Below are 20,504 nucleotides of genomic sequence, written 5' to 3' on the forward strand. Positions count from 1 at the left end.
CACGATCACCCATATGTCCAAGCCTCATATGCCATAGCTTAGTCATATCTTCCTCTGGGATCTCTGGCGATGCAACATTTGCTGAACCGGTAACCGTTGTACCCTTCAGTAAATACAAAGTACCATTCATGAAATCCTTCAGAATCACATCAGAACCCCTGTAGACATTCAAAACTCCATCGCCACCTGAATATTTGAACCCTCTACTATCCAAAAGACTCACGGATATCAAATTCTTCGTCATTGATGGAACATGCCTCACCTTGTTCAATGTGCAGAGTCTACCATCATGTGTCCTGAGCTTGATTGAGCTGATCCCTGCAATCTTGCAAACAAAGTCGTTTGCCATCTTAATCTTGCTGTCAAGTACCTCAGTGTACTCTGAAACCACTCTCTCTCTCCTCGGTGTCATATGGTAGGATGCTCCTGTGTCAAGAACCCACACATCAGAAGAGTGTGTGTGTCCTTGCACAACAAGAGCGATGTCATCGTCAGACTTGGTTTCATCATTGGCTACTGCAACAAACCCAAATTGTTGCTGCTTCATCTTGGGACAGACTGACTTCCAATGTCCCTTCTCTTTGCAATAGTTGCAAATATCAGATGGCTTAGGACCTCTTGGAAACGAATTCCTATCTTTCGAAGTCCTTCTTTTCCCATGTCCCTTCACGCCACTGACAAACAATCCTGAAGCTTGATTGTCTGTCTCTGAGCTGGATGCCTTATGGCGCAATTCCCGACTATGAAGCGCCGACCTAACTTCTTTCAGTTTCACTGTATCTTTGCCAACAATTGATTTGCACGAAGTTCTCGAAGGAGTTCGGCAGAGATACCAACAGGATTAGTGCCGCATCTTCATCCTCCACCTTAACATCGATGTTACGCAGCTCCAGTAATATCGAATTTAACTTGTCAAGGTGATCGCGAAGCTCAATACCTTCTTGCATACGCAAGGCGAAGAGGCGTTGCTTCAAAAGTAGCTTATTCGTTAGAGATTTTGTCATGTACAAACTCTCCAACTTCTGCCACAAACTAGCAGCCGTTTTCTCATCCGACACTTCGATGATAATCTCGTCTGCCAGACATAACAAAATTGTTGAGAACGCTTTCTCTTCCAGAGCCTCCAAATCAGCTGCTTCAGATTTCTTCCCTAACAATGGTCCCCAGATGCCTTGTTGCTTCAACAACGTCTGCATCTTAATCTGCCAAAGACTGGAGCTATTTCTCCCCATCAAACTTGTCGATCTTCGCGTTTATTCTAGACATCTTCTCACCAGATCACCAACCCCGAGCTCTGATACCAGTTTGTTGTAACGGACGTGAGAAGGAATAGATGCAGAAATAGATGAATAAAAGCGATGTAACTACGACACGTATATTTAACGTGGTTCACCCCTAGGGCTACGTCCACGGGCAAAGAGAGATCTTATTATTGGAGGCGATATTGAGCTTACAAAGTGCAAATTTAGGATTATTTCGAATACAAGATAAATATAGTAGCATCTTGTATCTAAACCCTAGATTTTATGGACTCATGGGGCCTAAGCCCACGATCAGATGTAACATCTATAATAATTTGATGCAACGCTTCTGATGCAACTGAGTCGGTATGATGTACGTGATGTAACATCCATCGCCTAGATGTAACATCCAGATTCAAGGCATATCAACATATCTTAATATTTATTTTCTCACCTAGAAATAAATTCAAAATGGACAGGTAAATTCGTTACTAAGAATATGCTTACACTCTGCCACGAAGGTAAGTAAACAAGTAGCAACTAAATAACAAAAATAAATAAAATGAGTTAGCTTTTAATTAGGGTTCTTCAAGCTGAAGAAATCAAGACCTTTATAAACAATAAGTCATAGTTTCAAGGGACACAAGAACATACAAAACATATATAGAAACCATATGAGACCGTGATCATGTCTCCAAATGTAGCAACAAAGATAGTTTTAATGCTTTCCCTGAGTTTTTTTTCTTCAACTTTTCGTATGATCAGGTGAAGAAGAAGATGTTTAAGATACACATATGATTATTTCTTTTACATTTATTTTGTTTTATTTGTAATCAGGATATGGTGCAAAAGCAGCCGTCGATGATGAGTGTTACTTTAGAAGCGGGAGGGTCTCTGGTGGGCTGTTGCCGGAGCTATTTTCCGATGACATTGCTCTTACACCCTCTGTTTCCGGAAGCCTCTTCTTCTCCATCTGTAAGAGACTTCCATAAACTTAAACCTTTTCTACATATACTAAATAAATACTAACTAACACGAAATCTAGGCTTTAACAGTACGTTTAAAATAAATAGCATAATCATGGGTTTCGCTCCAAAATTATGTAGGATAAAAGCCATCAAAGTCCTTAACTTTCATAGTAAGAAACATTATTTTCTGGTGTCGTATATTCGAAAACAGGATTTTCAGTCCGGCTGAGATACTCTCCAAAGCCATCTTCTGTGCTAGAGAATGGATTGTCGCTCAACCTAGAGCCCAACCATCACACTCGGCACAAACGGCATCTGCAATCCGGCCTCCTCAAGCAACCACAGAGACTACCAGCTACACTGATGCGGCTTGGAGCCAAGCCACGAACAGAGCAGGTTGTGGTTGGTGCTTTATGAATCATGAGAATGTTGTTTTCCTGCAGGACGCCAGAGTGTTCGAGTTCATCTCATCGCCACTTATGGCCGAAGCAATCGCCATCCAGTCGGCTCTCCTCCATGCTCTAGAAGCTGGAATTTTAGAAATCTGCATCAAGTCAGGTTGTCAGGCACTCATTGTTGCCCTATCCTCGAAGCGTCATCCGGCGGATCTCTACGGAATCACTCGGGACATCGAGACACTATCCCTACGTTTCACGCGCATTTCATTTTGTTTCATTTCGAGATCTCTGAACTCTTTTGCTGATTCACTAGCTAAGTCTGTAATGCACTCCTCCTTCCCCAACTAGTTTGCTTGGGAGTTTAATATTAAGTTTGGTGTTCAAAAAAAAAAGAAACATTATTTTCTACATATACTACACATTAACAGTAAATACAGACCTAAATTCTGTGGTTAAAATACGAGATTTCAAATGAATAGAGAGCAGTTCACCCTCTATGGGAACCCACAATTTCAGAAAACAATGAACCAAATTGACCTCAACCAAACCCTATATTAGCCACTGTAAATAAGAGAAACAATATGCTTGGGTATGAACGGGGCCAATACTTGAAATAAAGAGGCAGCAGAAAAAATGGATAAGTTAGTTTATTTTAACGGCAGAAATCATTGGAAAGATAAAGACCTTTAATAGCATAGTTTTTTGTTGTTACAAAGTCTGACTTTCCTAAGTATTTGTACGTATACATGCGAGTATCTAGCTAATGCGGTAAAGCCCATCTATATGTGTATAAAATTGTTAATAGCTTATCCACGCATATGTACCTTTGTTAGCTGGCTAGCTAAAATCTGGTTCTCTTCTCTCAACAGCTTCTCCTGTTTCACCAAGACCACGACATTTTACACCTTAAAACACGCTCCAAAACATCCTCATCACAACTTGGTGAATCAGCAAGGAGGAGTTTCCATTTTTTTATCAAGATTTTAACGGGCTGTGTTTCATTAGACTTTCATTTCAATGAAGCCAAGAAAATATCAGGAAACTAAGAGAAGACCAAAAGACATATCAAGGGACTAGAGCCTAAACATGGTTTATTTGTTGGAATGTTCAGAGGCTAAGAGGATTCAGAGATCAGCATAAGCGCCTGGCGGCTAATGAAAACCAAAGCACTAACCTTTTCTTCAAGATTTTTCAGAAACTCCATCATTAGTTGTGTCTACAACAAGAAACTTCGGATTGTGTCAAATTGGAAAGATGATCCAAAGTTGGGAAAGGTCCGAATATTTTGTGGAATAATCATCTGAATCACTTAGTAGAGCATATATATACCTTCCTAGCTCTAGTTATAGACAGAGCAGCCTTGAACTGCTCTTCTAAGGAATTTAGAGACTCTACACTTGCATCATCGACTTTGGCTTCTTCACACTTTTTTTGCTAAGAATATGAATTTCATTACTAGAATGGGCAGGTTGTGTAATACAAAGGTTAAAGCATACAGGAGAGCACCATGGCAAAAAGAGAAAAAACATGGTGTAAACCCGAACTAGATTAGCAAATGCAATAGATGATAAAACAGAGGTCTAGGCGAAGGCAAGCCAGCGCCTAAGGAGCCCACCGAAAGCCTTCATCTTTCGTCGAGCAAGAATGGTATCTTTGATCAGCCTGTCAAGTTGCTTGAACAGAGCCGCTGGTGATGATGACATGTTGTTGTGGAGACGGCTATTGCGCTCATACCAGAGGATGTAGATTGTTGCTTGGGCTGCAAGACGACGCAAGGTAGATGAGTGGGTGGGGTGCTGAGAACCCAGCCAGGAAGTGAAAGTTGTCCAAGTGTGGAAGGTGAAGGTTCTGTATCCTAGTCGCCTTGTGATCAGAGACCATAGATGCCTACTAACTTCACATCTTAAGAACAGGTGGTCCCTGCTCTCCTGCGCATTTCCACACAGGCAGCATGATTGATCAACAGAAAGACCCCAGGAGGCTAGACGAGACCTGGTTGGCAACCTGTCGAGATGAGTAACCCAGAAGTGAAAAGCATGACGAGTTACTGCACCCTTGAACCATACATTAGCAGTCCATTCCTGTACAGGTCCTCGAGGCCGTAAAGAATCCCAAGTGTACTTTGCGGAGAATTTTTCCAGTTCCATTTCATTCACACACCAGAAATATTCATCGTCAGGATCAGAAGGAAGAGGTACCCTTACCGAGGAGAGGTGGATTTGGAGCTCCAAAGCTCTATCTGATCGAGCATGCCTCATATTTCAGCCCTCATGTGTGATTACCGAAGCAATCTTTACGTCTGAGGGAATTCCCAGCTCTCTTGGACCCTGCTGTCCAATGTAATTTATCAAAGGTCCAAAGGGGTCCATGAGTCATACCAAAAGCTAGCTCGATTGCCATTGCCAAGTTTGCACTTTAAAAGCGCTGAAGCAGTATGCCTGAGAGATAGAATTGTTTTCCATGTCGCAGAGAAGTGGTCAACAGACTCAATTTCCCAAAATTCATTATTTTGGAATTTATATTCTTTAGTCCAGGAAGCCCAAAGAGAATCTGTGTTGCAGAATAATACCCATATAAGTCGGAGACAAAGAGTACGGTTCCAGATAGAGAATTTCCTTAACCCAAGGTCTCCTTCTTCTTTAGGAAGGCAACATACATTCCAGGCAACTTTAGCTGAGCTTCTCTTTGTTATATCCCCTCCCCAGAGGAAACGAGAGCATAGGGTTTGGATTTTAGCGATGCACCCTTTAGGCAAGATGAACGCAGTAAACCAAAAGTTCAGCAGACCATAGATCACTGATTTCAGCATCTGTAACCGGCCTGCGTAAGACAGAGCTCTCGAAGTCCACGAGGTAAAATATGAGCGGAGCCTGTCTAGGAGAGGTCTGTAATCCACTATTCTGAGCTTTCTATGCATTAGGGGAAGACCCAAGTAACGGATCGGGAGAGAACCAAGATTGAAACCGAGACTAGCCAAGTCATTAGTTTCATCAGCGTTCAAACCCCCCGTAAATAGATCAGTTTTGGAGCGATTCATAGAGAGGCCAGACCACTTGGTGAATTCATGAAGAGTTTTGGCAATATTATCCAGAGAATCCTTTGTACCATCGAAGAAGACCATGATATCATCCGCGAAAGCTAGGTGAGTAACCTGTGGGTGCTCTGCCTTGGGGTGGAATCCTATCAGGCCTGCTGAGTAATTCTCGTTCAACATACGGCAGAAAACCTCCATCACTAGCACAAAGAGGTAAGGAGAAAGTGGGTCTCCTTGCCTCAAGCCTCTAGTTCCTTTGAAATAACCGCAAAGCTCACCATTTATAGAGACCGAGAAGGAGGTTGTAGTTAAGCACTGCTCAATGAGGTTAATGAAACTCATCGGAAAGTTGAGAGCCTTAAGAGTGTTGAGAACAAAATCCCAATTTACCGTGTCGAAGGCCTTTTAGAGATCAACCTCCTTCATGCTTCTTTTCGAAATATTTTTCTAGTTATAGCCAGCAACTAATTCAGTGGCTAGCAAGACATTTTCAGCAAGAGATCTCCCAGGTATGAAGGCCGATTGAGAGTTTGATATGATAGAAGGCAATATCTGCTTAAGGCGGTTCGCAAGCAGTTTAGATATTACCTTGTATAATGTGTTGCAGCAAGAGATAGGCCTGAATTCAGATATCCTTGAAGCATTCGGCTTTTTACGGATCAAGGTTAAGGCTGTGGAGTTCCATTGTTTTAAGATTTTTCCAGAAACAAAAAACTCTTGCAAAGCAGTGATCAAGTCAGCCCCAACAGCTTGCCAGTTTGCCGTAAAAAAACTCCACAGGGTAGCCATCCGGGCCTGGAGATTTATTTCTAGGCAGCGAGAAGAAGGCTTCTCAGATATCAGTCGCTGTAAACGGAGCCAGAAGGGTTTCTGAAGCTTCAGGAGAGCATCTGAACGGGACCAGATCAGCAATTAAGTCAGGAGACGAGGTAGTGTGCTGGACTTGTCCTCCTAAGAGAGTTTGGTAGAAGTCCAAGATGTGATCCTTAATACCTTGCAGATCATCAATGACCATATCATTTAAATCCAACAGCATGTGCATGAAGTTTTGAGCAGTACAAGATTTGATAGCCCGGTGGAAGAAAGCCGAGTTACAATCTCCCTCTGCCAACCATAGGATACGGGCTCTCTGCCTAAGAAAGGATTCTTCAGCTTTTGCAAGCACTATCCATTTTTGATGCGCTGCTTTTTCTAATGCGGCCAAAGCTGGGGATGGAGAAGCGAGAAGCGCGTGCTGGCAAGATTGTAGTTCTGTAAAAGATTCAGCCACCTGCTTTTCAAGCTCAGAGAAATTTTCCTTGCTAAAGGCTCTTATAATACTTTTGAGTTCCTTTAGCTTCTTCGATACTAAGAGCATTTTGGAGCCAGCAAACGGAAGAGAAGTCCAACACTGCTTGACCACTTCAGCAAAATCAAGATGGCTGTTGAGCATGGAGAAAAACTTGAAAGGTTCTTCTGTTTTGGTCTGAAAGAGTCCAAGTAGATGCAGCACGGGCTATGATCAGATATGCCAGGATCACCAAAAACACCCACTGAATCCTGGTGAAGGAGGAGCCAGTTGTCATTAACAAGAATACGATCTAGCTTTTTGGCCACCTGATTATTAGACCAAGTAAAAGTGTTGCCAAAGTAAGGCAGATCAGAGAGAAGGCAAGAGTCGACGCAGTCCTTAAACTCTCGCATACCCGAGGTAGAAGAGTAGTTATTACACGTAGAATGCTCTTCTGGCGACAAGATTTCATTAAAATCACCAAGACATGCCCAAGGGTGAGAGGAGATTGATGAAGCTACAAGGATTAACTCAGACCAGAGGTCCTTTCTCTCTTCCCTGAAGTTAGAGCCGTAGACAATCGAGATAACCAACTCGGTAGGCTGAAAAGGCAGTTTGACCGAACAAGTAATAACCTGAAGGGACTTAGAGATTACTGTGACTTGAACCGAAGGGTGCCACACAACCCAAATCTTTCCTAAATTCGAGAACTCATCGTTATTTACATATGACCATCCCGGAAACGAGCGAGCAACGAGGGAGAAGCTCTTTCAGGACAGACGTGCGTCTCAACAAGACCACCAAAAACCGGCTTATTTTCTTTTAACCATTTCCGAAAATCCGACCACTCCGCTTTACAGGATCATTGAAACCTCTTATGTTCCAACAAAAAATATCCATAAAAAGATGAAAATTTAGAGGGATAAGGGGCCTCTACCCCGAGCTCGTGCAAGCGACTGACGGCGCATGCGTTTGGTCATAACTTGTATAAACTGATCATTTTCATCATCTGGGTTATCATCTCCTTCAGATAGTGTTTCCGGAGAAGAGAGACATTGCTGGCTCGAGTATGATTCATCGTTAGAAGGAGCCGCATATGATGAGGTAAAATGAGGACTTAGGTCGACTACGAGTCCTCCTCTAGATACATCATAGTCGAAGGCAATAATCGAGCTAGATGGATTAGCCTTAGATGTTTTTGGAGTAGAGATCTGAGGCAGCAATGACCGGTAAGGAACAGAGCCTTTGGTGATTGGGTCGCTTTTCCTGGCTGTTGAAGCTGAAACCTCAGCGAAAGTCTGCTTCTGATTGTTCTGTGTGGCCTTATTAATTTGTGGCGATTTTGGCTGATCGGAAGCCAAGAGCAAAGTATCTTGTGAGACATGTACTTGATTGGTCACTGCTAGGTCCTTAGGAGGATCATTAGGAACCGCTTTCTCAGGCACTTTTGAGGTGGTTCCTGTATCCTTGGGCCTGTATATTTGCTTCGACGAAGTTATTGGGAGCTGACTTTTCACTGGTGCCTTCCCTTCTCTCTGTTTAGGTCTGTTGCGAGGACAGAGATCGGAGGTGTGCCTGGCAGAGTTACAGATTGTGCAAGTTCGTGGGGCGGCTTTGCAGCGAGAGATAGTGTGGCCAACCTTTTTGCAGAAGGAGCATAAAGATGGGAGCCACGGCGAGGATACTGTGATCCTATGGATTTCTCCTGATTCAAACTGAGCATTAACCCCTTCCGGAAGCGGTTTCCGGGGATCTATGACAGTATACACTCGAGCAACTTTAAGGTTGGTGAGGTTTGCAGTGGTTGGGTGTAGCTCAATAGGATGCCCCACCAGCCCAGCTATTTCCTTTAAGGCATCTCGATTGAAGAATTGCAAAGGAACCCCAGTGAGGTCCAGCCAGACCGGGACCATTGACAGCTCTGGTTTCTCCTGATGAGGGCCCGGAGACCACTTTGCGACGAACATCGTCTGACCATCAACTTGCCATAGGCTTTGGCTGAGGATCTTCCTTCTGGCATTTGGGCAGGGGACACGAAAAAGGAAAGCGTGCCCATCCATTTTTGAAACAGAAATGTCGCGTTTTTGTCTACTCCAGATTACGTTGACGATAGCATGAACGGCTCCTTTAGCGGGGGGTTCCTCATAGAATTGACCAAGTATAAATGAATCCCACGCTTTCTTATTCCGCTCTATAACCGAGTTAGGGATCTTGACGCATGCTTCTCCTGATTCAAGGGTAAAAGGTGTTTGCTCAGGCTTCATTTTAATAGAGGATTTGCTAACGAACCTTCTCCATTTGCTCGCCGGATCCAGATCTGCTGAGGGACTCGTTGAGGGAAGAGCCTTTCCTGTCTGACCTTCAAGGCTTGACGGAGGAAGACGGATTGCTTATTCAAGTACAGAGGCTGAAGGAGATTCTGCGACTGTAGCTGAGGCTAGGTTACCGGAGAGTTCTGGGAATGAGGCTGCAATGGCTACTGAGGCAGGCATCGGAGGCTCAATTGGTTTGCTCGGACCAGCAGAGGCAGAAGGGAGAACCAGATCTGCTTGCGTCAGAGGGGTTTCACTGTTCACGGCTGAGGACTGTTCAGGCGTGGATTGCTTAACATCAGACTGAGAAAAGCCAGATCCAGTGGGATATGGCTTGGTAGGAGGCATTTTTTCTTTTTTCTTGTTAGTCATGAGGACTGGGTGGTTCCGACACCGAGAACGGCGCCGGAGAAGGACAAAGGAAGAGGAACGCGTTTTGAAAAACTTTTTCTAACAACGTATCAAACGTTAATTTATTTTAAAACTCTTTTAATGAATACTTTGTCATTAGGATTTATACAAATGAAAATGGAGAGATTCCAAATGATGAATCGATGAAATAATAATGAGAGAAGATGATACAAACATTCCTTCTTCTTCTTCACACTTGCTGCATGCATATATATTAATCAACAATAGAAAATAAAAACTATTTTGATCAGAAGAAGAGAGGGAAAATAGTCTTTAGTGCTAACCACTGGACTATTTCTAGTAACTCCTTGTGTGAAAGATATTTCTCTTCTAGATCCTGCCACGAAAAAAAAATAACGATGGTCGATGGGAATGGTTAGAAATAATGTGTATTACTAAGAGAAACAAAACGAGACCCTCGAGATTTAAATGTTGTATACAACAAATTTATGACGTTGTCAGACTTTCTAATATATGACAACCATCTCACTGGAGTATTCTAGCTAACGCTTCTAAACGCTCATCTAAGTTATGAGTGCAAACAAGGATATAATAAGAGATCATTCCATCCCTTGAGAGATAAATTGTCTACAACAAGTTTCGAAACCTCTGGTGCAGTTCCGACAGTGAAGTTTGCAGTACCTCTGTGCCGGGCGGTCTCTATCCACCGTGTTGATTAACGCACTTCACTTAACAACCATCTCCAATGGAATATAAGTCTATAAGCTAGATTCTGAATGATCATCTCAATTACATATGCATGAGTACCCAAGATGAACTTACCAAGTTTTTAGTTCATCAGCATGTTGTATCTCATAACGCTTGATGATTTTTTCCATGCTGGAGAGATATCAAGAAAATAAAAAAAAGCCTTTAGAAACAATCCATGCCAAACCATATATATAATGGGTTACTAACTCTTTTGTGTAGGTTCAGTATCTAACCTTACCCACGCCTTCTATATAAAAATATAAGTGTGTCATCGCTTAAATGATAACACAAGCAAGCTCAATTATCTAATAGTTTTTTTCTTGTATTTATATGATATATTCATATTTAGTGATGTAATATATTATACACTTTTCAGTAATAATCTTGTCTTACATTTTAATGTCGAGGCATATATATGGGTAAATTTACTACTTAGAACGTAATCTAGACATGCCCTAATTTCCACCTTGCAATTATCAAATATAAAACCACCTAGCTTAAGCCAAAAGTCTAGCTCTAAGTTTTTGTTATATATAATCAGCTTTACAGCTGCTGAAATTGTTTCGACATAGAATGGTTAGACATATATATGCGCAAGATGAACAATATCGTCCTATGAGTTTGATTAACTACCTCACAACTTTTTTGTTATTTTGAGAACTAGCAGCACCAGAGAAAAGAATTAAGTGGATAGATAGATTGCAAAAGTTTAGCATTTTAGTGAATATTTCACATTAATATGATTGAGCCCGGATGAAGCCCAAAAGATTAACCACGAAAAGCTAGTTTATGTGTGAAGATACCTTTATTACAAGGTATTACCTATTCGATGTGAGATTTTTATTGATACACCAAAAACTCAATCATACTTTCAAATCTCTTAAAAACAAAGAGTTATAAGAACAACTTTTCTTATTACCTTTAGAAACTACTCAAAACTAAAGTTTTCAATATGTTTCTCTTAGATCATATGGAACATCTCTCCATTAGACCTATATTTATATGAAAGACAATCCCTTTAACATGTGGGATATGGAAAACACAAACCTAACCTAAATAGAAACTTCTTTTTTCTATTTCTAGGTTTCTTTATTGTGTTTATCTTAACATATTAAACATCTAATAATATGTTAAGTTTCCACAAGGTTGGAATTATCCAACATTCACCTCCTTAATTCCAACTTGAATTAGAGAGATCAATTTCTTGAACTCCGATTAAGCTCCTCTTTGCTTGAACATAATCCTTTCTAATGGCTTGGTAAGGATGACGGCCTTCTGCTCAACACCCGGCACATGCTCCACTTCGAAATGATGTGTGATTTTATTTTACCTTTAGATGCATAGTTTTTCACTCGCTTTAGTTTTCTTCAGTGATAATATAGTGATCAAGATCGTTGAACGAATTGTCCTAAAAGCACATGCTAAGAGAAATGATATGAAGACAAATTTTCTCATTGGCCATGTTCTTTTATCTGCTTTTTTACTTCTCGCTCACTTTTGTTGCCTTAGCAATCTATGAATCATAAACTCAATCAAAAACCCCAACTGTTGGAATCAGATTATTTTTTTTAAGATGGAAACACTTACCTGATCAAAAGCACGATATATGTACTTTGAAAACTGAATTTCTACATTTTCTCGATTTTCCTGTCAAGATCAAACACCAATAGATGTCAAATTCTGTTTACAACGGTAAGAAAAATATAACATAGCCAAGAACACATCATTGATGCTAGACCAGTACCAAACCCAACAATGCTTGAATCCAATCAGATACAAACCCAGTGAAAAGCTTATATGAACGGCTCATGAAAAACAATAATTCTAAACCAAAACACAATCATGTCAAATATGTGAAGGATTCAAAAATACATAATTGCTCACAAAGATTGCTGAAGACACGACTGTTCTTGGATCCGCTAATCATGTTGTGCAGGGAAAGACTCCACCAATGCCAGTATCTTCCCCAAAGCCATAAGAGCTTCCACGAAAGAGTTCCACCAACTAATGCAGATCAAAATAGAAGGCAAGAACTATACGATGTAACTAATTAACTAATCTTCTTTATCAAACTTTCACATTCACCAATATTTTGGCCTTTATGTTCACATTCATCAGTTTATTTTATGGGGGGAGATGATGAGATTGAAATAAATTTAGGCCGATTGGATTTCTTCAGTAAAGTGATAAGCTTTATGGTTCTTTGAGTAGCATCAGAATCGATAGTAACTGCCAGGAGTTGGAGGCAGACCATGAGACAATGGTAGTAAGTCACCGACGAGAAGATAGATTTTACTTTTAAAAATGGGCCATTTCTCAATATTATCAGCACACAAATTGACCCGTGAAAAGTTTGTATTGAGTAAACAATAGTCTGACGTGGCCACTAAAAGCTTTCTTATTCGTTGGTTATTTTTAATGACGTGGCATAGCTCAGAGGGCTTCATAATTTTAATGACGTGGCATAATATATCAATCTCGTGTGAATGCCAATTCCTTTTCTCGCAAATGCACTTAAACATGTGAATGTGAATCTTAGTTTATGTCTTAGGCATATATAATCAAGCTGTCATGACCGTCAAAAATTATAGTCTATATCCTTATTAATACACATATATTTTGTCAGCCATAAAATCTGGGTGATGCGATCATGCAAATAGTCACAATTATCATATTTCAAACCATGAAAGAAAAACACAGTCTAGAAGAGAGAGCACACCAACGCAGCTTGCATAATTGGAGAGGATGGATACTACAAGAATAAATGCAGATCCACTAAGAGACTACCATGTCAACTCTGTTTTTTTTCATGCAATTTTAATCAAGACCAGTTAAGATAAACATAGTTTTCAACTTGAAGAGTGGCAGAGAGGTTGAGACATAATTTTCATTACGAGAAGATGAAAGCATATACCAACCGAGCTATTCACAGTAACAAGAGTTTGTTTTTAAGATTTTTTAAAGAACATAGTTTGTTTTTTAAGATACTATTGGCTTTTTAACATGCTTTTGCATACTCATTGCATAATTATATGCACTTGGAAGGCATCGCCAGTCCTATATATACTCTAAATTGTATGTAGTGTTTCCAATCTACATAGTGATGTTCCGGTTTATATGATTTAAAGACTAATTTTTTTGGTGCTGTTTTAAAAATAAATTGGATTAGTTTGGTTGTGTTTTATTTTTATTTATAATGTGTTTCCATAAGCTGGTTTTGAGAAAAATAGCATTTTTGTTGTTTGATATTTTTATTCAGTTTATTCTTTATCATAAAATAGTTTGGTTTTGTAAAAATAACCGATTTAAATCATCTATTTAAATCTGAAACCATGTAAAGCGATTTCATTTCTCTTAACTCCATTGATATTTGATCGAAAATAATTTCTTAACCTTTAGCTAAAAAAATTAGTTTTTAGTCTCCTTGATAAAAGAATTTTGGTAGTGTATCAAATCAATATTGTATAGCCATAAACTAATTATACAAATGGAATTATTTATCATTTGAAATAAACAATGCAAAAAGCATGTATATATGTCTGTTTGTATTTTTTGTAGAGAGGGCAGAAATTGAAAATGTAAAATCAATAATTCTAAATACATAAAAAAGTTTTAAACTAAATGTAGATTTAACAATGGTTTTATATGAAACAAAAGATTTTAGCTGAAACTTAAGAATATTGACTATTCATCACTTTCCGTTAATTTTATAATAAATAAACAACAGAGTGAGGGGTTGATTGGTGGTTATGTAGTTTTTGTTTTTGTTTTTACTTTAGAAAATAAGCTGTGAATTGTTTCGCTTCGGCTTTAATTGTTTTGCTATATTTTTATTTTCAAAGCACTAAATAAAATCTTTAGAAAAGTTGATTTTGAAAACTAGTATATTATTATTTTTTAAAAAAATTATACTGTATCTTTAATTTTAAAACCTAAAATATAATTGTTTTTTAATTTTTTTTTTTTTTGAAAAAAGTAGATGTCTAAAACATTTACCACCATTACCAATCAACCCCTGAGTTTATTCATTTCAAATTCGTTGGAAAACATAATAAATTAATTTGCGTATTATTACTTATATTTTTGGTAGTCAATTTTGAAATAATATATATACATGCTTTTATAAAAAATAAACAAGCTAAAATTAATTAAAAATTATAAGAAGAAATTTATCCGGGCGTAGCGCGGACAAAGAGCCTAGTGTCCATAATGTCACATTTAAGTATTTAACTAGTAACAATAGCATCCCCAAATACAGATTGTTACACAAACAAAATAAGTGTCATAGAATTTGAGATAAAACAATGAATCGTTAAATTCGATATAAAAAGCTTAGATAACTTTTTTTTGTCAGCAAAAGAAAAATCTATATAATAATAGTTGAGCCCACGTGTGCACAGTATCGTGGGTCCCACTTATTTTTTTTTTCCTGCCGAACTTTGTGTGGATTTCGTAATCATTTGTTTTGTGTTGGGCTTTGTCGCATGTTACTAGTTTGGCCCATTACATATTTTCTCTTTAACTATGTCTAGGGCTTTCTTTATTCTTCCAGATCGTTCTATGCCAGATCATCACTCGATCTCTTCGACTACTCACTCCATACATATTCTCTACCATCGAAACGATCTCTCTTACTGTAACGCTTTGTCCACTCTCCTTTATACAGAGGTCGTTGAAAGCCCTCTCTGAAATAACAGGTGCTCCAGAAGAATTCTTCTTTGACACCAGAGTTGTGGTCCCCTCTTAATCGAACTGCGTAAGTAATCTTTTACTCTTTTTTTTTTTTCTAACTTTCGCTATGATCTCAATTTTTAGAGCAGCTTGGTAAAGCTTTAGACTGTGTTGTTACCAAGGAACCTGTATTTAAATTTTAAATTCCGTGGGGTAATATACTGCAGGTTCAAACAGTGGAGAGGAGGATCTCCCAAATTGCCTTGAAGAGCTAACTGGGAAGGAGTTTCTGTTTCAGATCCTTGTCACACCTTTCAACTTCACACCCAATCACCATACCTTCACTGTCTCCACCAACCATGGCAAGGTAGTCTAATTTTTACTTGTCAATATGTCTACTGTTAAACGCTGTCAACCGTCTTTACTATACGTTTTTAAAAACTACTACTATCTTTACTTCCCATTATAAACTTAGGATATTTTTCCCCTTGCATGTTTTCTTCCGTTCGGATATTTACTTCTGTTTTGGATTATTAATGAAATTTTGACGGTTCTAATTCATAAAATATTAGCAATTAGCAATTGGTGTATTGTTTTACTTTTACTAATTTATTCAAGATAAAGACAAACGGCCGTTAAAACTTCATAAAAGGAAAAGAAATACCAAAGCGTTGTCGCCTTTTATAACGACCTATAAATGGTTAACTCAAAAAGAGTTGTTTTGAAAGAGTAGAATTTGTTCTGTTTTTGGCTATTATTAAAAGTCGTAGTTAACTAAACGATACAAAACATGACATCTCCATTCAAAAAACATACACAGACGATATCATTAACATTGAATTGATTGCTACAACATGTTTAACCCACTTTAAATTTTATAAATTGCACTACATAAGACCTAGAAGATGAGATCGTCATATATAAGGCTGATTGAGCCTACTATAAACCTTTAAGATTTTCGTTTTATATCTTTTTACCACCCATGGCATTGAGAAAACTGGTTACTATTTAACACTATAATTGTATTTGTTATTCTCAGCTCACTAAAGCGTAGGATATTCAGACGTTGATCGTTTCATGTTATTTATAACTTTCGAATTTTAATTTCTTACACATGATTAATTTAAATCAGTTAATTTTTTTTATATTGGACCATAAATTTGGGCCGTAACCTATACCAAATTGAACTTTTTTATATTGGGCCATAAATTATATCAAATTCTATTTTTTGGTTGCTTATTTCAGACTTTTTTTTTTCCACCACGAATCAGTTTTATTAAGTCCAGTAAAAAATCTTTTAAAAAATGTAACTATATAATACTATATAATTTAATACATTTCTATAGTTATTAATTATTTAAAACCAATTTATTATAATTCTATATTCTTGATTTTAAATATGGGTAAAATAAATAAAAAAATTTTTATTGTTCGTACAATTGTTAATTTTTAAAAACCGAATTTAATATCTTTTAACTTGTATTTTTTTGATTAATATACTAACAACTACCAAATAACCATCCCATGAATTTTAGCTTTTGAACATAAAATTACTGGTAAAGCTAATGGTCTATCGAATCATTATGAGGATAATATATGAAAATATCTAACACATGAATTCTCTCGGCATTCTTATTTAACCTTATCATGATGTGTGCCTTCAAATGTTTCATTCATCACCATCGTAAACAACACGAAAAACAAAGTTCAAAACAGATAAACAACAAAATCTCCGTAAAGGCGTAAACAAAACTGTACAACAGATCAAGGCTATGCAAGAGAATGTCACAGCTCATATGGGCTAGTGTATTTAAGATGGCCTTTCTCGGGCCGAAGCTCATTATTGGATAGAAAGGGTCCTTGGTAGGACGATATATGATCTAATCAAATTAAATTAAAAGTATATATAAGCTATGTAAGTAACAACAAAAGATTCGATTTAACTTTGCCACGTAACGTAAGACAAGTAATCAAGCAACTATCTTTTTCCAATTAAAATACGGAAAACAAACAAATAAGCTCTAGTACTCTAGGGTTCTTCAGGCTGAAGAAAAGCGACTTAAAATCCAAACCTGTACTTTCAGACATGAACACAAGTATACGAGCTCTGGTCTTGTCTATGAAGGTACAACAAAGTTCCATACTTTATCTTAATTTTATAATAATTATTTTTTAGCAAGAGAACTATAGCTCCGTTTTTTACCTAAACTTCCGCATTACAGCAAGATAAAATGAGTTTTGAGATTATGCAGCTTTTTATAGTTTACACATCTGCTTTTTAACTTTAAATCAGGCTTTGAGTTAACTCAGCCGTTGGATCGTGATAGTTACTTTAGCAGCGGGAGAGTCTCCGGAGGATTGATGCCGGAGCTATTTGCCGGTGAATTGTTCTGTCTCCCTCCGTTCGTCTTCCCTATCTGTAAGAAAATTCCCTTAGATTGTTTGTTAGCACATATACTTATATTAAAAAAAAGATAAGTGATGGATTTAACCGAAATTGTGCAACTATTACATTCGTTTGGAACTTTCTAAAAGAATTCTTCTCTATTAACAAGGATAAGAAAAATAAGAATTCTAGAAGCATATATCTTTTGCCTAATTTTAAATTTTAATTGGGTCCTGTAAGATACGTTCTTGCATTCTTATCAACTAAATAAGTAAAGTTTAACAGAGATATAAATTGGAAATATGAAAAAAAATCATATCTTTAATTATGGGTCTCAGATAAAATTGTCTTCCATCCATAAAGTCCTCAACTATAGTAATGCATATGTTCTTATACTTGCGAAGTCCTACGCGCTAAGCCAACTGTGCCACCTCGCCTTTGTATATGTGTATTATCTATCTACGTATATAAAGTGTTTATTAGTATCTAGAAGCATAACAAATAGTACTCTTGTTACCTGGCTAGCCAAAACCAGATTCTCTTCTCTCAGCAACTCCTCCTATTTGAAAATGATTAACAAGTCCATAAGTCTCTTAACTAACATGTTTTCAAGCCATCTCCAGACAAGTCCATAAGTCACATTTAATCAAGATTTCAACAAAACCTTTTTGTTCTAATTAGAATATCACATAACAAAAGCCAAAAACATTCAGGGACTAAGGCAAGACCAAACGATACATCCAAAATCTAGAGATTTGGGTCTAGTGATCTGCAAGAGGATTCAAGAATCAGCATAGCCGATAATGACCGGGATGGTAGCACTAACCTTTCTTGAAGCATCTTCACAACTCCATCGTTAGTTCTGTCTGCAACATGACATTAAAACTATGTTATTTCATCTGAAGTCAAGCAAGGTCTTAGGAAACTAACTAGACAGAATATTTATGTAATAATCGGTTCATTCACTTCGTAGCAAGCATATATACCTTCCTAGCTCTAGTTGCAGACAGAGCAGTTTCGAGCTGGTCCTCCAGAGAAATTAGAGAATCTACACTTACGTTGTCGACATTTGATTCTTCAAGATTGCTGCATAGTCATAAGTAGACAAAGGAAAAAAAAAAACTTTTTTGATCAGATGAAGAGGGGAAAAGGCGTCTTAGTGCTAACCTTTTGACTGATTCGAGTAACTCATTGTGTGGAAGATAACTCCGAGTATTTTCTGCAAGATCCTGCACGTGAAAAAAAATGATGGGAAACCTAGAAACTCCAGTCGCTATGACAAGTTCAAAGCATAGAGTTTATCTCAGACGCAGCCAACACTTCGATCCTTCATGACATTAACGACCACGTTAATGATGTTCTCAGCTAACTTACCAAGCTTCTAAGTTCACAAGCATGTTGTATGCCATAACGATCGATGATGTTGGTCATGCTGGAGATATCAAGAACAAAACAAAATACGTATAAGAGCCAATTCATGAACCTTTTTTTTTTTATTACGAGTTAGAAAGAGCACCAATAGCGGCCTTTATAGAGAGAATGAAACGGAAAGAGAATGCTATTATACATAGATATTGTATATGAGTGACTTAAGTTTGTATCATTAATACTACTTATAACTAGCTTCTATATAGACATAATGTGGTGTATATCGCTTAAAACAAAATCACAAACATGTTTGTTTACAATCATTTTTTGTATCTTTGTAACTAGCTACTATAGTTCATATATACAAGGAAAATCTCTAGATGTAGGTGAAGTCGCTATAAATTTTGACGATTTATACATGAAAATTATAAATACCAATGGATTTAGCTTCACATGGTGTCCATGTTACACCTAGCTATTATTGAAGCTTTTAAACATATATTCAACTGAATCGGAGAACTGAAAACAAAACCTTTGGCTTAAAGTTGTGGGACAATCACTCCATAAAGGATAAGCCAAGAAAGCGGTATAGCAAATTAGGTAAGATCACGGCTGCAATCCTAATTTGTGATGTCCATGATTTATTGAAAGAATTCAAATACAGTTTGGCTTTAATTCACTATATATTCACTTGCATATGAAGTTATGAATATGTAATTTAACTTTTAATCACCAAAAAACTGTGCAATTAATAAGGAACACAATAAGAAGCCTAATCTCAAGTCGACGCAGCTTGAAAAGTGCCAATACGTTATATACTATATAAGAGAAACTACCAAGAAACTAGCTATGACTAGAATTTGACTATTGTAAAATGGAAGCAAGTAGATTAGGTTCCCAATAACTTCTTCCATGATCAAGCTTTAGTGGAATTAAATATCAATGCAGTGCGAAGAAACTATATAGAGATATACTCGTATGCATAGTGATGAGTTACATTTCAATTTCCTACACATACATTTGTTCTCATCCTTTTTAAGATTCTCTGGCGTAAGATAGGAAAAGTTGTAGCTTAGTGTGGGCTCATTGTTATCTCTCCTAGATATATAAGGAAAATGCCGAGAGGTTTTGTATGTTTTTAATTTGGAACTTCTACTACCACAGATAGAGAAGAATATCACACCTGTTAAAAGGGTTGTAGCTTAGTGGATTCATTCTTATAGGAGAAAAAGAAAACAACGATTACTTTTTCTACTGAGTAAACCCATTAGGCCACTGCCACTGCCACTGCCACTGCCACTGCCACATATATATGACATACGACCGTAGACTAATTTTAAGTTCGAGTGTTCTTTAGCAAAGAAACCCAAAACTAGACTAATTGCATGAAGAAAAGGAACAAAGAGCAACAAAGGTCGCTATTAATCTAGACATATATATCTTGGATAGTGTCCTTTGCACACACCGATCAAGATTAAAACAGATATCCAATTAGATAAGTATGTAGCATGTGTGACAAGTATCTCTGTGAAATTTCAGTGTTCTACAACCAGACATGGTATTTGGAGGATACTTCATCAACAAATCAATCACGGAGAAATTACAAAACAAAAAGTCAAGAAATTTTTTCAGATGAATTATTGAACAAAAGAGCTCCTTTTAGGCCAAAGATTCTTAATCAGTGTCACCATTAACCCCGATTAATCTCTCAGCAATTCTCTGAAGTGCGATCAC

The 20,504-nt window shown here is 37.7% G+C and overlaps 3 protein-coding genes and 3 long non-coding RNA genes across 7 annotated transcripts; 1 reads left to right on the top strand and 5 right to left on the bottom strand.

Moving 5' to 3' along the window:
- Positions 1 to 1,801: 1,801 nt before the first annotated feature.
- Positions 1,802 to 4,055, bottom strand: LOC125575673. Its single transcript, XR_007334857.1, has 4 exons — positions 3,937 to 4,055; positions 3,782 to 3,823; positions 3,432 to 3,482; positions 1,802 to 2,214 (listed from the first exon to the last, which is right to left on the bottom strand). It is a non-coding gene; the product is annotated as an uncharacterized LOC125575673 (long non-coding RNA).
- A 132-nt stretch (positions 4,056 to 4,187) lies between these two features.
- Positions 4,188 to 4,865, bottom strand: LOC125602441. Its single transcript, XM_048774088.1, has one exon. The coding sequence runs from the start codon at positions 4,863 to 4,865 to the stop codon at positions 4,188 to 4,190; it is 678 nt and encodes a 225-aa protein (XP_048630045.1).
- A 1,608-nt stretch (positions 4,866 to 6,473) lies between these two features.
- On the bottom strand, positions 6,474 to 9,175 carry LOC125602442. Its single transcript, XM_048774089.1, has 3 exons — positions 7,849 to 9,175; positions 7,175 to 7,608; positions 6,474 to 7,106 (listed from the first exon to the last, which is right to left on the bottom strand). The coding sequence occupies exons 1-3, from the start codon at positions 9,173 to 9,175 to the stop codon at positions 6,474 to 6,476; spliced, it is 2,394 nt and encodes a 797-aa protein (XP_048630046.1).
- A 6,067-nt stretch (positions 9,176 to 15,242) lies between these two features.
- Positions 15,243 to 17,428, top strand: LOC125602445. Of its 2 annotated transcripts, XR_007334859.1 has the most exons (3): positions 15,243 to 15,383; positions 17,101 to 17,141; positions 17,310 to 17,428. It is a non-coding gene; the product is annotated as an uncharacterized LOC125602445 (long non-coding RNA). The 2 variants fall into 2 exon arrangements; XR_007334858.1 differs by lacking the exon at positions 17,101 to 17,141.
- Positions 17,137 to 18,103, bottom strand: LOC125602444. The gene is made up of 2 exons (XR_007334856.1): positions 17,920 to 18,103; positions 17,137 to 17,433 (listed from the first exon to the last, which is right to left on the bottom strand). It is a non-coding gene; the product is annotated as an uncharacterized LOC125602444 (long non-coding RNA).
- A 46-nt stretch (positions 18,104 to 18,149) lies between these two features.
- LOC125602443 (agamous-like MADS-box protein AGL70) lies at positions 18,150 to 18,834 on the bottom strand (the record flags this gene model as incomplete). Its single annotated transcript, XM_048774090.1, is given in 5 exon segments — positions 18,150 to 18,250; positions 18,253 to 18,268; positions 18,389 to 18,488; positions 18,570 to 18,631; positions 18,777 to 18,834. Coding segments are annotated over 5 exon segments (337 nt in total), but the record flags the coding sequence as incomplete, so codon positions are not given.
- Positions 18,835 to 20,504: the final 1,670 nt, after the last annotated feature.

This window comes from Brassica napus, unplaced genomic scaffold (assembly GCF_020379485.1).
Source record: "Brassica napus cultivar Da-Ae unplaced genomic scaffold, Da-Ae ScsIHWf_2856;HRSCAF=3636, whole genome shotgun sequence".
Taxonomy (NCBI): Eukaryota; Viridiplantae; Streptophyta; class Magnoliopsida; order Brassicales; family Brassicaceae; genus Brassica; species Brassica napus.

Excerpts from the sequence above, each read along its gene's own strand:
- LOC125602441 (XM_048774088.1), bottom strand. The coding sequence starts at position 4,865 with ATGAGGCATGCTCGATCAGATAGAGCTTTGGAGCTCCAAATCCACCTC.
- LOC125602442 (XM_048774089.1), bottom strand. The coding sequence starts at position 9,175 with ATGAAGCCTGAGCAAACACCTTTTACCCTTGAATCAGGAGAAGCATGC. Across the intron at positions 7,609-7,848 it reads GTCGCTTGCACGAGCTCGGG|GAAAGATTTGGGTTGTGTGG; the intron begins GTAGAGGCCCCT and ends TCTCGAATTTAG. Across the intron at positions 7,107-7,174 it reads TCCTCCTTCACCAGGATTCA|ACCAAAACAGAAGAACCTTT; the intron begins GTGGGTGTTTTT and ends GGACTCTTTCAG.